The 17,948-nt window shown below is 41.4% G+C and overlaps 1 protein-coding gene across 3 annotated transcripts in view; it reads left to right on the forward strand.

The window, feature by feature from the left end:
* Window positions 1-17,948, forward strand: part of CARMIL1 (capping protein regulator and myosin 1 linker 1) — a 581,945-nt gene that overhangs the window by 470,650 nt on the left and 93,347 nt on the right. For all 3 annotated transcript variants that reach the window (XM_063923281.1, XM_063923283.1, XM_063923284.1), the window contains 3 exons: window positions 8,734-8,909; window positions 12,138-12,225; window positions 13,556-13,705. In XM_063923281.1, the coding sequence (XP_063779351.1) occupies window positions 8,734-8,909; window positions 12,138-12,225; window positions 13,556-13,705 (414 nt within the window). The remainder of the gene's footprint in view (window positions 1-8,733; window positions 8,910-12,137; window positions 12,226-13,555; window positions 13,706-17,948) is intronic.

Raw genomic sequence — 17,948 nt, forward strand, 5'->3', positions numbered from 1 at the left:
GGCGATTTCCTGAATACCTTGCTCACTCTGAAGACTTCAAACTATTCCTGACACAATCATATCTCAACTATACACAAGATAACACAGAACATATCAATGACCCAAACCTTTTCTGGCAGGCTTCCAAACCTGTACTTAGAGGACAGATCATTTCTTATGTGGCAGCCAGGAAAAGACAGCTTCGGGAGAGGTTGACAGAGACGTCCCTCCAGGTAGCCTCGACCTATTCCCAACTACTAGCTGACCCATCCGAAACTAACAGGAAATTATATAAGGACACCAAATCAGTATATGATACTCTATGTACTGAACGAGCCAAACTATTCCTCTCCTTCCAGTCCAATAAATACTTTCGCTGGGGTAACCGTCCAGGGAAGCTATTAGCTAACATGGTAAAAACTCACACAACACCTAAGTACATCCCTACAATTAGAGACACAGACAGACCCCTCTCAACGACGCAAGAACAGATTAGTGACACTTTTCTAACTTTCTTTGAGAAATTATACACCGCACCACCTGATAACCCTACAGCGGGCATGACATTTTTGACACAGGCAAATCTCCCTACACTATCAGTGAATGATAGAGATCTACTCACCAGTCCCATTACCGCAATAGAATTGGAATCAACCATCAAATCCCTTACAAATGGGAAATCCCCAGGACCTGACGGTATGTCAGCGTCCTATTACAAATTACTCCTCCCAAATTTAAGCGAACACCTCAGACGATTGTATAATGCGCTTTTGGAAGGACACCCAGCCCCAACAGATTTTAACACGGCCCGAGTTATAGTCCTTCCTAAACCCAATAAGGATCACACCTTGGTATCATCCTATCGCCCAATCTCCCTACTGAACCAAGATTTTAAAATATTCACAAAGATTCTTGCCACCCGTCTCCAAACAGTCCTACCAAAACTACTACATCCTGCGCAAACAGGATTCATGCGACACAAACACTCAGTGCACAATGTTCGCTCATTGCTGGCAGCTATGTACAAAACCCACAACTCATCAGAGCTAGACAATATGGTACTAAGCTGTGATGCAGACAAAGCCTTTGACCGAGTGTCATGGGCCCACATTGACAGATTACTCAAACTTCAGAACTTTGGCACTGCTTTTGTTAAGGTGTTTCATATTATCTACCAAACGCCACAAGCCTTTCTGACGGTGAATGGACACAATTCAAGACTATTCTCCCTATACCGTGGCACCAGACAAGGTTGCCCCCTATCCCCCCTATTATTCAACTTAGCCTTAGACCCCCTCCTTCGCCACTTCTGCAGAGAAAATAGATGGCACGGCATAAAACTGGCCAATCACGAAATCAAATTTTCAGCATTCGCAGATGACATCCTACTTTATTTTAGCAATCCCCGAATAGCAATGCCATATCTACTCAACATTCTAGATTCATTTGAACTAGTTTCTGGCTTTAAGATCAATCCCTCCAAAACAGAAGCCTTAGCTTTCTTTCCTTCAATAAAGACAGGATGGGGGGACACGTTCCCATTCCACTGGGCCACAAACAACTGCATTACATACCTAGGCATTAAATTCCCTGATCATCCATCCAAACTCTACTCGCTTAATCTCCCCCCACTATTGACCAGGACATATACGGACTTCGCCAGATGGTCACATCTCCCCCTTACGTACACTGGCAGGAGCCACCTGTACAAAATGATTAGTTTCCCCCGCTTCCTTTATATACTACAGATGCTCCCACTGATTCCATCCAAACACGAACTAGCTCGACTAGACAAAGCACTGTCTAAATTCATTTGGGCGGATAAACATCCTAGATTTTCATTATTTAAATTACGCCAACCCCGTTCTCTTGGAGGCCTTAATCTACCATGCCTCTACTCCTATGCCTTAGCAGCCAACTACAGGATAGCTTTGGACTGGATTGGTGGACGCGATATATATGCTAACATACAGTTGGAACAGTCTTTTGTCCCATCCCAGGCTCTAGTGTCCCTACTACACACCTCACCCGCCTCCATTCCACATAATGTATCAGACAACATACTTATTTCCACTACCTGCGCTGCATGGAGACAGACCCGCTCACGATTGAAATTATCACAACATACATCATTATTTCTACCTCTCTGGAATAACCCAAAATTCAAACCTCACAACACCTCCCCCATATTTCAGACCTGGCACGATGGTGGGCTGAAATTCATTCATCATTTTCTACATGCAGAAACTCTAACCTTACTTACACACTCTCAACTCATAACACGTTTCCCATCCTTACCAATCCCCTTTTTCCCTTTCCTTCAAGCATGCAGCTATGTACAAAAGATCATATCTTTATTATCCATACAGGATAGATCCCATGCCCTGGACAACACATTACGACGCACCCGAGATGGTAACTTTCCCACAGCACTCATATATACTCACTCCCGCATTCTACTAGATGTAGATACCGGCTCAATAGGCCTCCTGAAATGGAGACGGGAATTCCCAGAACTTACAATGAATCAGATCTTAGAGGCCAACACCTACTTAGATAAAACACTAGGCTCAGTCACATACTCAGAGATGCATCAAAAAATTCTACATAGAGCTTATATCACCCCCAAACTACGACACCTTATCGGAGCAGCCCCATCCTCTCACTGCTTTAAATGCAAGGCTCCAGAGGCTGACCTCGTACACTGCCTATGGTCATGCCCCAAGGTATATACACTCTGGCAGGCACTTCAATCATACATCACAACAGACCTACAACTACAATTTACCATCACCAAGATATGGGCGTTCTGGGGCATATTCCAGAAACAACATCACCCCGACTTGTCCAAGGGTCAACGTATTCTTTTAACTAAACTAGCAGCAGCCACAAAAAAAACGATCCTATCTCAATGGATATCCACTGACCCAACCCCCGTCTCCCTGCTACATCCTAGGATCTCTCATCTATTCCATCTAGATTGGACCAATACCACATTACAAAAAGACAAACTGACCGAGAAATTCTTTCAGACGTGGCTACCCTATGTCCAGGGTCTCCTCCAGGTTACAAGGGAAGCCTTGCGAAACTGTTTAAAAGACACGAAATGGTACTTGCAGGAGACATTAGACTCCACACCGCCTCCTTTCTAAACCCCTGTTCTATACTACTCAAAATCACATATGCTCAATGCCTAAATCTCCCACAGTTCAGTGGCTAACATACACTCTCCACAGTTTCAGTTTCGTTTCCTATACTATTAATATGTGGGACCGACACGGCTTATACGGCCTATACGGAGTATACTAACATACATCGATAATACTTGTTTGCAATGTATTGTTCATATAATGCATACTGTTAATCCTGTTGTACTAGTATTTCACTGGTCAATAAAAACACTTTAAAAAAAAAAAAAAAAAAAGATTATTGTCCACCAGAGTGGATAAAAAAAGTACAGTTAGGGACATATATATTTGGCACTGACACAATTTTCATAATTCTTTCTTTGTATGCCACAACAATGAATATGAAATTAAATAACGAGATGCAGCTGAAGTGCAGACTTTCAGCTTTAATTCAAGGGATTGGAAAAAAATATTGTATGAAAAGTTTTAGAATTGCAACTATTTTTATTCACAATCCCCTTTTTTCAGGGGCTCAAATGTAATTGGACAAATTAACATTAATGTTGTGCGCCCTACCTCTGGAATTCTCTACCTCTCCTTATCAGACTCGCCACCTCTCTACAAAACTTTAAACAGGCTGTCAAGACCCGCTTCCTCATCAAACTCCGTCATCTCTCATCCTAACCCTCTGTTACATGCTCACTTCTATCCGATCTGTGTAACACCTGTCAGTCTGCCCCCCCTTCAGAATGTAAGCTCTCACAAGCAGGGCCCTATCCCCTCATGTGTGTTTCCCTCTATTAGACTTTTGTAGTGCCACATAAATAAATGATAATAATAATGATTATGAAATGTTCATTTTTAATACTTTGTTGAGAATCCTTTGCAGGCAATGACTGCCTAAAGTCTGGAACATCGATAAATGATGGGTTTCCTCCTCTGTTATGCTTTGCCAGACCTTTACTGCAGCTGTCTTCAGTGGTTTTGTGTGTTATACTACCGTTAGTTTTGTCTTCAGCAAGTGAACTGCATGCTTGGTCAGGTGACTGACTCGGCCATTGCAGAATATTCCACTTCTTTGCCTTAAAAACTACTGGGTTGTCTTCGCAGTTTTTTGTCATTATCCGTCTGTATTGTGAAGCACTGTTCAATCTACTTGGCTAAATTTGTCTAAATCTGAGCAAACAGTCCTGCATATCTCTATACATTTCAGAATTTATCCGTCTCCTTCTGTCTTCTGTCACATCATCAATAAACACTAGTTTCCCAGTGCCATTGGAACCATGCATGCCCATGCCTCCACCATGTTTTGCAGGAGATGTGGTATGCTTTGGACTATAAGCCATTCCAAGCCTTCTACGTACTTTTTTTCCCATCATTCTGGTACAGGTTGATCTTATTTTTCTTTTGTCCAAAGAATGCTGTTTCAGAACTGGACTGGCTTTTTAGATGATTTTTGGTAACGTCTAATCTGTCCTATCTATTCTTGATTATGAACAAACCCAAAATACCAACTGCGCTCACATGAAAAAATTCACAGTTTTATAATTGTTTTAAAATTAATACATGAATACACATTAAAACGATCTGGTACAAATCATGCCAATAAGAACATATTAATACTGAGCCTTAATAAGCCAATCTCTGACTCGCAGTTAATCACTTCAGGGCAGTCTTTGTGCAAAATGCCGGCATATGCAATTATTGCTGAAAGATGAAAAGTCTTGCAAGGCATACGTATGCATACATTAAATGATGTCCAGGTTTGAGGAGTATAGTTACCAAGTCCCTAGTGGTATGTCAGCCAGGTATTCCACCTAGCGGGGTTCTGGAGTGCTCTCACTATCCCACGCAGTGATAATGGTGGTTCTCCCTTTATTAATCTCCACAGATAAGGGACTTGAAATTTCCTGATGTGCAAATAGCCTGTGCACCGTCCTGTAGGAATCCTTAGCAGCGCCCTGGTCAGAGATTTGGCCCCCTAACGCGTTTCACTGTCACTTGGCAGCTTTATCAAAGGTGTCTTAGAGAAGTAGTACACAGTATATTCTTACAGGGTGCAATCCATGACTGATCTATTATATCTTTTACAAGTCTGTTAATTAATGAGCAGTGCTAACAAGGACTTTATATTGCTGCTTATTTTAAAAATAATTATTTTTTGTTAATCTGCTGTCACCATCCAAAAATAGGCATAGCGATAAGTGGATTGTGGCAATACCACTGTTTTTTAAACAGGCTACTCATATTGGGGTATATTCAATTATAGTCGGATCCGTTCCGACATGTATTTGTCGGAATGGATCCGACAACCCCTCTTCAATCCCATCTTAATTCGACTTTTTCAAGTCGAATTGAGATGGGACGCAGAGGAGGAGAAGGGGTGCGAGCCGCGGGGAGACCAGCGGGGGGACAGCCGGCGGGCATACAGGGGAGATCAGCGCTACAGTAGCGCTGCAGCTGGATGTCACTCAGCCGCCCGACCTCACGGCAGCTTCCACCCGGCTCCAGCAGCATGCTGGAGCCGGGTGGAAGCTGCCGTGAGGTCGGGCGGCTGAGTGACATGCAGCTGCAGCGCTACTGTAGCGCTGATCTCCCCTGTATGCCCGCCGGCTGTCTCCCTGCGGCTCCCCCCCCCCCCCCCTCCTCCTCTGGGTCCGCATCTCAGTCCGACATCTTTTTGATGTCGGACTGAGATGGTCAAAAAGGGGGCCAAAACCTGCCGGTTTTGGCCATGTTTTCGACACAAGCACGTGGATCGGCAACTATTCTGCCGATCCACGTGCTTTTCGACAAGTCGAATTCATCGACTTGTCGAAAAATTTAGGGATATATTGAATAGGTCGAATCAGGATTCGACCTTAAAAAGTCGAAAACTGCCGTCTTTTCGACAGACGGCAGTTTTTCGACTTCAATTGAATATACCCCTTTGCCGGAAAAACCATCTGGTAGTTTCTCCAGCTGAAGCTATAACTGCCAGTAACCATTTAGTAGATAAGGAGAAACCCTAACTCCAGAAGAAGTCTTATCTCCCTTTACTAAATACACTGCTCAAAAAAATTAAGGGAACACTAAAATAACACATCCTAGATCTGAATGAATGAAATATTCTTATTAAATACTTTGTTCTTTACATAGTTGAATGTGCTGACAACAAAATCACACAAAAATTATCAATGGAAATCAAATTTATTAACCCATGGAGGTCTGGATTTGTAGTCACACTCAAAATGAAAGTGGAAAAAATACACTACAGGCTGATCCAACTTTGATGTAATGTCCTTAAAACAAGTCAAAATGAGGCTCAGTAGTGTGTGTGGCCTCCACATGCCTGTATGACCTCCCTACAACGCCTGGGCATGCTCCTGATGAGGTGGCGGATGGTCTCCTGAGGGATCTCCTCCCAGACCTGGACTAAAGCATCCGTCAACTCCTGGACAGTCTGTGCTGCAACGTGGCGTTGGTGGATGAAGCGAGACATGATGTCCCAGATGTGCTCAATTGGATTCAGGTCTGTGAAACAGGCGGGCCAGTCCATAGCATCAATGCCTTCATCTTTCAGGAACTGCTGACACACTCCAGCCACATGAGGTCTAGCATTGTCTTGCATTAGGAGGAACCCAGGGCCAACCGCACCAGCATATGGTCTCACAAGGGGTCTGAGGATCTCATCTCGGTACCTAATGGCAGTCAGGCTACCTCTGGCGAGCACATGGAGGGCTGTGTGGCCACCCCAAAGAAATGCCACCCTACACCATTACTGACCCACTGCCAAACCAGTCATGCTGGAGGATGTTGCAGGCAGCAGAACGTTCTCCTTGGCGTCTCTGGACTCTCACGTCTGTCACATGTGCTCAGTGAGAACCTGCTTTCATCTGTGAAGAGCACAGGGCGCCAGTGGCGAATTTGCCAATCTTGGTGTTCTCTGGCAAATGCCAAACGTCCTGCACGGTGTTGGGCTGTAAGCACAACCCCCACCTGTGGACGTCGGGCCCTCATACCACCCTCATGGAGTCTGTTTCTGATCGTTTGAGTAGACACATGCACATTTGTGGCTTGCTGGAGGTCATTTTGCAGGGCTCTGGCAGTGCTCCTCCTGTTCCTCCTTGCACAAAGGCGGAGGTAGCGGTCCTGCTGCTGGGTTGTTTCCCTCCTACGGCCTCCTCCACGTCTCCTAATGTGCTGGCCTGTCTCCTGGTAGCGCCTCCATGCTCTGGACACTACGCTGACAGACACAGCAAACCTTCTTGCCACAGCTCGCATTGATGTGCCATCCTGGATGAGCTGCACTACCTAAGCCACTTGTGTGGGTTATAGGGAGGTCATACAGGCACGTGGAGGCCACACACACTACTGAGCCTCATTTTGACTTGTTTTAAGGACATTACATCAAAGCTGGATCAGCCTGTAGTGTGTTTTTCCTCTTTAATTTTGAGTGTGACTACAAATCCAGACCTCCATGGGTTAATAAATTTGATTTCCATTGATAATTTTTGTGTGATTTTGTTGTCAGCACATTCAACTATGTAAAGAACAAAGTATTTAATAAGAATATTTCATTCATTCAGATCTAGGATGTGTTATTTTAGTATTCCCTTTATTTTTTTGAGCAGTGTAGTTCAGTTTATTTGAGTTCTTCAGTTTTGTGAATTAGGTACTGTACATGTTTCTTTTCCATCTATTACATGTGTTAATACGACTGGCAGCTTATTTAAAGGTTAGGAAGGAGACAGATTCAACAGCATTCTGGTAAACTTTAATATTGCTACTATGCCATAGAAAGAGAGTAAGAAGGTAATTACAATAATTTGCTTTTATTTTAAAAAAAGTATAGGAAAACTCTTGCATGTGAGATTTGAATTCTCAGATTTCAATCTGAAAGTTTCAAACCTGATTAGGCCAATGAAGGAGTAAAGGCCCATACACACTGGGCGATTTTGAGCTGAAAGTAGCTCACTTTTAGTGTGTTGAACTGCTTTCAGCTCAAAGCCGCCCAGTGTGTATGCCTTAGCGATGAGCGATGATGCGCGCCCCCGCTTCATCGCCAGCGGCAGCCGTTCATCTGCTGGTATCATCAGCAGATGAACGGCGGGGTGAACGGCTTTCCATAGCGTCCGGCTATGGAAAGTTATTCACCCCCGCTGACATCGCTGGGCACGGGGGAAAATAGCTCAGTGTGTATGCATTGAGCGATTTTCAGCCCAGCGATGTCAGCGATCATCGCTGTGCATACACGCTGGGCAAAAAATGCTCAGTGTGTATGCAGCTTTAGAGATATTTTATGAACGTTGTACCCAAGAAAAATGGATTGTAACCATAACATCCATGTGCTTTCCTTTTCTAATCTGAATTAGATGAATGCAGAATCTGATTGGTCTCCGTGGATTAGATCACTTTTGTTATAACACTTTTTATTATTTTTTATAGATTAAATATACGTTTGGTTGAAGTTACATTCATTATCTAATACCATTGCTTACTTTTTGTTAGATCCTTGTGCCTTTTAAGTGAATGTAATAATTATTTGTATAACTTAGAGAACAATGCAGGAAGATATCTGTAACATACATATTCTGGTTTATAGACTGTAGCCACATACATTTGATCTGCTTTTTTTTCCCCATAGCATCTTCTTGAATCTATGGTTGATGCAGCTGAGAACCTTTGTCCGAATGTGATGAAAAAAGCTAATATTCGTCAAGATCTCATTGAAGCCAGCACTGAGAAGATCTCCATCCCTCGCCACTTTGTAAAAAATGTTTTGCTTGAGCAGTCTGGAATAGATATTCTGAACAAAATAAGGTAAGAAGTGACTTCAATAATGAGTAAGCACTTTCTCAGCAGGCAACACTTTCACAATAGGTAACCCGGGGGCTTACTTTCTTTTTTTTATGACTAGAACTCTTTTTATTTTTAATTATTAACATGAATGGAATCCTTACTGCTTGTTTGGCTGATGTACTTAGAAGGAAATGCCAACTTTCGCCAACACGCAGAGTCTGTATTCATAAGAGTGCAGCCAATCAAGTCATTGAAACCAGCGACATCACTGAGACACTTTGCGGCACTTAAAACATTTTAGGCATGTAGCTGGTTCTTCTATATAGTGTCATGACCACAACATGGCTTTTTCAGTGGAGATAATTTACAAATTGCATGGGTTTGAGGAAATATATGGTTGCATTTAAAGAGGTCTATACCAAGCAAGGGAAGGCTTTGAACTGGGTGAGCTCAATCCTAGAGAAGAACTAAATAGACCGCATTTATGTCAGTGGGGTCCATTATTTGCTTATAACTTGTTCTTCTGTGAAGCGTTTTTGAGTGTACTGTGAGCAGAGTAATGAAAAAGCTTTGCACATAAGAATTGCTACATACAATTAATGGTCCAAATTTCTTCCCATTCTCTTAATAAGTCTAAAAACCGGAAAGTTTTTAAGAGGAAAACTGAAAATCTTTTTTGGATGAAAGGGTGGAATTAAAGTAGCAAGCGGCGGCAAATTCACGTGATGTTTATATGTTTGTGTATACCTGTTCATGTTTTCCTGCATCATCACACATTAAGGCTCAGCATAGACGTGGCAATTGATTTGAGCTGAACCGTCCATCCAGGGTCACCAGTGAAAAGCCGTAGTGTTTCTAGTGTGCAGTAAGCGTGCTTTCTAAATGAGGCCTACTACATGTAGCTCTGGAAGGGCTGGCACATTTTGTCCATAGTGCAAACACAAGCAAGTGCCCAGACTCTTCTATCAACAGGAAAAAAAATCATACATCTGTTTTATATAGCCAATTAAATATATGAACACATTTTCATTTCAAAGTGCTATAATACAGTACAATACAGCCTTGTCTGATCAGTATTCACTGCAGATATTAATCTAGTGACTCATATACAGCAGAATACTGGCAACATTTATATAAAACATAGGGATTATTCTAGGCAGTGATTCTGTCATACCTAATAAGTGGGTGCGCAATTCATGGTGGAACCTGAGAGCGAGATAGAAGTTGCACCCATGTCAATTCCCATTCAGAGGAAATCATTTCCCCCCAGCTAGTCTGATTCAGGGCAGTTATCCAAGCACAATAGATGCCTTTTTATCATGGAAAGGCAGATGGTCAGAAGCATAGAAATCAGCCGTGTGATACTGGAACAGAGGTAAATTTGCTTTTGCCTGTTCTATATAATTTTGGAAACGGATACCATTAATTTGTGCAGTAATTTATTACCACCGTAAGCAATTAAACATGTTCCCTACTTTGAAATCTAACACTAAACATAGTCTAAGTAATACAATTACAATAATGTTTATGTCTGATCTAAGAAAAGCAAACTGATAATTCTTTCAATTCCTTGTGCATTTGTAGTTTTCCGGACAGCTTTTAGCTGGTGATGCTAAACTTCTATGGCATCTCTCCAGTATTCATTGTTAAATGTAAATGTCAGTGGATAGTTGGAAATAAATAAAAAAAAGTTGTTGTTTTTTTTTCCTTTTTAAGGTATTAGGCAGCTTTTACAGTGGCTGGACGAACAATGGTTATGAATATTTCATGGGTCTTAAAGTGTCACATCAAACCTAATAAGATAAGATGGGTGGCTTTTCCTGTGTCTCTTGCAGAGCTGTCTTAGATGATAATGTGCAACTTATGGACCCTTTGCTACTGATTAAAGGTTCAATCCATAACAACTGACCTGAAATCCCAGTACATAATCAATGCCATCGTAACCTAGATTTTATAAACCTATTTCAGTGAGGATTTAGATGCTGTTTGTTTTATTTCATGTAACCATGATTTGATTTATCCTGAGTGTTCAAGATAGTGGGGAAATGCCAATGTGTCTTATCTTCTTAGCATCATCTCCCTGTCGATCTTCCAGGAAAGTGAAACCTCCTCTCCACTTGATGTGGTTATACAGTGACTTGGAAATATCCAGCATTTAAATATTTTGCTGTATTAGCGCAGTAGGGCCTTACAATGGACTACATATGTTACTCCAGAGTTTGAAAACAGGGATTGTAGAGTGGCTTGGATGTCCCAAGATGCGCACCTGCTGCTCGCTCTTGGGAAATTCTTCTGTAAACTAGACCAGCGCACTAGTGTGTGGGGAAGCAGAACAACGTGAACAGGAGTGGTCAGTCCTCGGGCCCTTTAGAACCACCCATTTCATTAAAATATATGGTTTCCTCCAAAACTACTGCTTGATGTTGACTTATATGTGTTGTAAATGAATCATGAAAGTGAGGAGACATCATGTTGTGTGTCTGAGGTTTCGTTTTACATTTGCAAATTGTCTACAAATGCTCCTTCATCAAACTCTCAGAAATCCTACCAATAAAGGTATAAAATAAGGCTGTGTCTGCAGCAGCTCATACCCGGGACAGTGTACTTTCTCTACCCTTGATGTCATTGCAGTAATCCTTATCCACAAAATGAAATCTTGCTTTTGCAGTTAGTAAAATTAAGGATCCCAGGGCACCTACTCTATGCCCAACATTTCCCATTAGCCAGTACAGAAATTGCACTATAAACAGTCATGCCTGCCTTTACCACTATATGACTATGGCACTACCAAAGGGTATATTGCACTGTGCCTTGACAGTTTTGCATCATAAATGACGTCCTGATTTGTCTCTTTACTTATACAAAGAAGTTAAACAGGATGGAGTTTCTAAATCTGCAAGCATGGTATATGATCCTATCTGTGTAAGTTTGATGCTGTAGTATGTTAAGTTAGCCCACATGGCGACCAGAATAAACTGCTGTCAGTTATACCACGTTGTCTTATGTTATTGTACCGTTCCGTTCATGTATCACATAATGTTCACCATAAGAAATTGTTGTCTAGCTGAATAACATATTCTCTGATTGGTTTGCTGTCATGGTAACATTGTGACAAACCTATGCATGCTTCCCTGTTATCCTGGATCTCATAACAAGGTATTGTTTGTGCCACAATATAGTTCTTAAAATGGAATTAATATAAAATGGTCATAAATTGATCCTAAGAGTAATTTTTTATTTTCTTCACAGTGAAGTTAAACTTACTGTAGCTTCTTTCTTATCCGACCGCATTGTTGATGAAATCTTAGATGCACTTTCGAGCAGCCATCATAAGCTGGTAAGTCATGTCTCTGATTCAGTTTCTACATTCTGTGTGTTTTTCAGTAAAATAATGATATTTCAAACATTTTTGTTGGGTAAATAAACACCTTAAACACAAGTCTTTGTCTTACATATGAAAGTGGGGAATGTGCTTGATTCATTCCTGGATCTGCACAGGAGAAGGCTCTCTTACATGCTGGAGGGGAGGGGGCGGCTTTGGGAAGGGCTAGCTGTGGTACTTGTACAATGAAAGGTATTTGAGATAACTCCAGTAGTACTCTATGGTTAACAAGCCAAGCATATTTCCATATATACAGTATTTGGTATTTTCCAAATACTGTATGTGTGACTCCAGAGGTCTGTAACATATGGCTGTGTTATATTTCAGTGACTACCACACACAAGTGTTGTAGTTTGCCAAGTTAGGTATTGATAAAGTGAAATTTTTCATTTCAGTGAGCTATTGCTAATGAAAGAAAATAAGGAATGCCTGATATGTGCTAAAGGCAGGCAATAATACCTAATATGTGCAAGGATCTGTTCAGAACAGTACTTGAAATGTAAGATTTTTGAAAGCATTACACATACTGTAGTTCATCATTTCATGCTGCCTGTGTGATACAGAAATATTGAAATGTAGAGTTTCTGGGGATGATTTTTTAAATTAGGACAATTAGGATTACACCAGCCAGTGGGGTTTAGAGTTTGAGTGCTCCTAAATGGTTCCTTATAGAGAAGAAAGGTATAGATTATTTACATGGACTGTTGAATAGAAAATACATTAGTTCCTTTTTAGCTTTTATAGTCTGTTTATTCGTTAACTGGCTGAGTAGGATCAAAACTAATTTAGATGTAATTAATGATGAGTAATGTGTTTAGACCAGTAAGGTTTTAGCGCAATGTGTGTCATTTTCTTCTTACCTTTGGAAAACAGTCAACAAATATAATGCAGTATATGAATTAGAAGCTTTTTTAATCTAAACTGCATAAAGTCTATTGAATGCTGGTGCATCTAATAAGGGATTTGCACTATACCACTTTTCTTATGTGGTGTGCACTTGTTTTGAAATTTGTTCACTATGCTCTTTGGATGTTCAGGTTATGTTTACTGTAATGCTTTATATCTGTTTAACGTGCATTACTGTACTATGGTTAAAAGAAAACCTGCCCAAACTCGACCTATTGGTTTGCAAATGGTTTGATATAATTAATATGTATGTAAAAACTGGCCATCCACCAATGCTGACTTTCCAGAGTTAATTTGTTTTGAGGGCTTGTTCTTCATGCACAATTTAAATAAGCATAGTATGACAGTACAGCACTCAACATTGTGCACTTACATCTAGGCGGATCATCTCACCAAGCGTGGGAAGTCACTTCCTCGTCAGGAATCTGTGGAAATAGATTCTATAGAGGAGAGGCCTGCCAAGCGTTCTACACTCACCATTGAAGACTTGACAGAGATGGAGCGCCTGGAGGATTTAGACACATGCATGGTGAGTGACGCAGGTGATCTTCTGGAATGTTTTGTGTGACGCAGTGCTGTACTGTTGGTGTTTATACAGCATTGAGTTTATGTCAACATATTGTGCAACTTTGTTTTGTGTACCATCCATATCAGTGTTTCCCAACCATGGTCCTCAAGGCAAACTAACGGTCCTGATTTTAAGGCAAGCCATACTTAAATACAGGTGACTTAATTAGTACCTCAGTTATTTTGAGTTAACCATCTAAGCTCATGCATGGATATCACAAAAACTGGACCATTAGTGTTCCTTGAAGTGCAAGGTTTGGAAACTCTGATCTATATTATGATTTTTTATTTGTTTCATAGCTTTGATTCATTTGAATGTTTAAGTTATGAAGCTTATATCTTATCCAGGTTAGGGAGAGATTCAGTTCTCAGCTATGGACAAATATGCATCCTGCAATGGTAGGACGAAGGCACTTTGTGGTACATAACATTTCTATTTTCCCCTTGCACCCCATAGGGGTGCATGGGGATATTATCAATATGTGGCGATGGGTTCAGTATGATTTGCCGATGGACGGGATGCCGGCTGTCAGTAAGTATACAGCCCCCCATTAAGCTCCCGAACCCTCACCTTTTCCCTACCCTATCCCTCCCTTATGGGTGCCTAACCCTCCCCGGTGGTGCTTAACCTTCCCCGCTTGGTGCCGAACCCTAACCCTCCCTTCCCTGCTGCCTAACCCTCCCCGCTAGGTGCCTAACCCTAACCTCCCCTGCTAAGTGCCTAACCCTCCCTTCCCGGTACCTAACCCTAACCTTCCCATCCCTAACCCCCCTTCTCGCGTCCCGCTGAAAGAAGGATCAGGATTCCGGACGTCGGTATTTACAGTATTTAGAGTCCTGTCTGGATTTCAACGCCAGTGTTCCTGCTGCGGATGGGATTCCAGTGTCTGTATTTCGAGCACCGGGATCCCGACCGCCGGTATCCTGACTGCATCCGGTGGCGATATGTGCTTCCAAACATCAATATGGCACATTGCAGAGTATGGAATACAGGTTGAGTATCCCTTATCCAAAATGCTTGGGACAAGAGGTATTTTGGATATGGGATTTTTCCGTAGTTTGGAATAATTGCATACCATAATGAGATATCATGGTGATGGGACCTAAGTCTAAGCACAGAATGCTTTTATGGTACATATACACCTTATACACACAGCCTGAAGGTAATTTTAGCCAATATTTTTTATAACTTTGTGCATTAAACAAAGTGTGTCTACATTCACACAATTCATTTATGTTTCATATACACCTTATATACACAGTCTGAAGGTCATTTAATACAATATTTTTAATAACTTTGTGTATTAAACAAAGTTTGTGTACATTGTGCCATCAGAAAACAAAAGTTTCACTATCTCAATCAAAAAATTCCGTATTTTGGAATATTTGGATATGGGATACTCAACCTGTATCCCCTTTATTATTGGTCTGACTGATCATGGACTTTGGACAGACTAGTTCCTTTGATTACAGCCTTTGCTATAATTCACTATAGTGTACTAGAACTGCCTTTTACTATTCATGTAGTTGCTGATCTGCCAGCCTGGCATGACATTCCTAAAGTCACATACTAGATGCATCACATTTCCAGTGGCATTAAATAGTTTTTCCGTCTAGACCAGTGTCTGTAATAATGCTATTTTACAGGAACATTGCTGAAGCATACCTTGGTGGTGGTGTGTTATTACACCTTTTATACAGTAAACACTTAGGGGTCTATTTACTAAGCCTCAGGTGGAGATAAAGTGGACGGAGATAGAGTACCAGCCAATCGGCTCCTAACTGTCATTTTTCAAACCAAGCCTGTGGCATGGCAGTTAGGAGCTGATTGGCTGGAACTTTATCTCCGGCCACTTTATCTCCATCCAAGTTTTAGTAAATAGACCGCTTAGACTCATATTCTCCTGCATGTTACTAAAATGCCTCCATTATGTGACACAAGAGGGAACATGGCAGCCCTTTATGCACTTGGATGACCAGCTTTTTAGGAAAAGGGGGGATGTCCTGCTACTTGTAACATAAGGAAATGGAAAAAAAATGAAAGATTGGCTATACTACTACAAAACATGATTGATCACTGAGAAAAAACACAATTACAGGTTGAGTATCCCTTATCCAAAATGCTTGGGACCAGAAGTATTTTGGATATGGGATTTTTCCGTATTTTGGAATAATTGCATACCATAATGAGATATCATGGAGATGGGACCCAAGTCTAAGCACAGAATGCATTAATGTTACATATACACCTTACACACACAGCCTGAAGGTCATTTAATACAATATTTTTAATAACTTTGTGTATTAAACAAAGTTTTTGTACATTGAGCCATCAAAAAACAAAGGTTTCACTATTTCACTCTCACTCAAAAAAGTCCGTATTTCGGAATATTCCGTATTTCGGAATATTTGGATATGGGATACTCAACCTGTAATTAGATGTCGGTGAACCTGTGCGTAGTCATTGCAATATTTAGTTTCTCTTCTGTTCAGGAGGATATTTAGTATTATGTAAACATACCTGTCACCGCAAATCTAAAGGCCCGTACACACTGGTCGATATATCGGCCGTTCTCTTGAACGGCCGATATATCGCGGGACCGTCGGCCAGTGTGTACGGCCGATAAGTCTGTGAACTCCGTCGTTCACAGACGTATCGCGTCGGCCGCGCAGCACAGCCGACGGCCAATATATCTACCGATATATTGGTGCGTCGCTGTGTGTGTACAGGGCGGTCGGCCGACCGCCCGTACACATGCTGCGGCGGCCGGCGGTGATTGACAGGTGAACTGGGCGGGCGTGTGTACATGCCCGCCCAGTTCATGACGTCAGTCCCCGACGGATCGAGCAGTGTGTATGCTGAACACACTGCTCGATCCGTCCATAGATATATCTGCAGATCAATTGATCTGCAGATATATCGGTTAGTGTGTACCCACCTTAATGCTGAGTATAAATCTGTATCGTAAAGAAAAAAATAAACAGTCATTTTAGATTTAGAAGCCAGAAATATATCGCTGTTGTTAAACTGATGACACACAGACATATAAATGAATGACTTGCGTTGTGTAGTAGACTTTGCAGGCAGACGCCGGTAATTTGTCTTGCTGTCAGTGGCCCCAGGAAAATTCTTAACTGCTAAAAGCGATAAAAGGTGCAAAAATATAACACTCTCATTTCACTTAAATATATAATGAAAAGATTTATTTTGCTCTTCACACACTTGCCCTGTTGAATGAACTATAAAGCAGATTTTTTTTTTTCTTTCATTTTAAACAGGTTAGATTAAATAATTGGATTTTGGAAGCCATACAGTGATATTGTGAGCAGTCAGTTGGTAGTGTACTGCATTTGTAATGGGGGAAAAAAGAAATGATATCACACTAGTAGAAAAGAATTGAAAATAAGTACAAAAATAAAATGTTTTATAATTATTAAGTCAAAAACCTTTCAGAGGTGTTCACCATTTCAACAAGCAACATACAGTTCATCGCAAACTAGAAGAAACAGCAAATTAGTTTCATTGATAATCTTTTAGGATTGATTTTTGTTTCTACAGCATCTTTACCGGTGTATTAATGACTACTGTATCATGCTGATAGAATGAATGCAAATACAGGATTTCTAAATGAATTCCTCAATCTGTATCTCTGTGGAACATTGGAGCAAGTGTGGGAGTCTGGGGGAGCTACAGAAGAAGCTAGTACTGACCCTAGACGTGTATGTACATACTGGTCTTTTTATACACGGGATAGTGTGTGTAATACAGTATTAATAATTAACACTAACGATGGTATATAGTATAGGCTGTATCAAACATATTTAACACATATAAATAACGTACAGTGGTCAGGAAAAGGTTAAACATCCCATAATAAATAAATAATGCATAAACATAATAGAGCCAGTAGGAACTAGAACTGTACTTTCTAAGCAGGGGCGTCTTGAGCGAGGAGGGGGCCCATGTGCAGACTCCGGGTGGGCCCCCTCCTCTCCATGGCGCTGTAGGCTCCAACACTGCGCCGGAGCCTACTGCGCATGCGCAGGTCTCCGGAAACATGGCGCCCACCATGTTCCGGAGACCACATTTAAAGTGTGCATGCGCGGCGGCCATTTTGGAGTCGATTTTGTGCTGGACGGAGGCGGCTGCAGCGTCCGACGCTGGACTCCGGAGAGGTGAGTACTAAAATATGGGTGCAATGTGT

The sequence above is a fragment of the Pseudophryne corroboree genome, chromosome 5, assembly GCF_028390025.1.
Source record: "Pseudophryne corroboree isolate aPseCor3 chromosome 5, aPseCor3.hap2, whole genome shotgun sequence".
NCBI classification, from domain to species: domain Eukaryota; kingdom Metazoa; phylum Chordata; class Amphibia; order Anura; family Myobatrachidae; genus Pseudophryne; species Pseudophryne corroboree.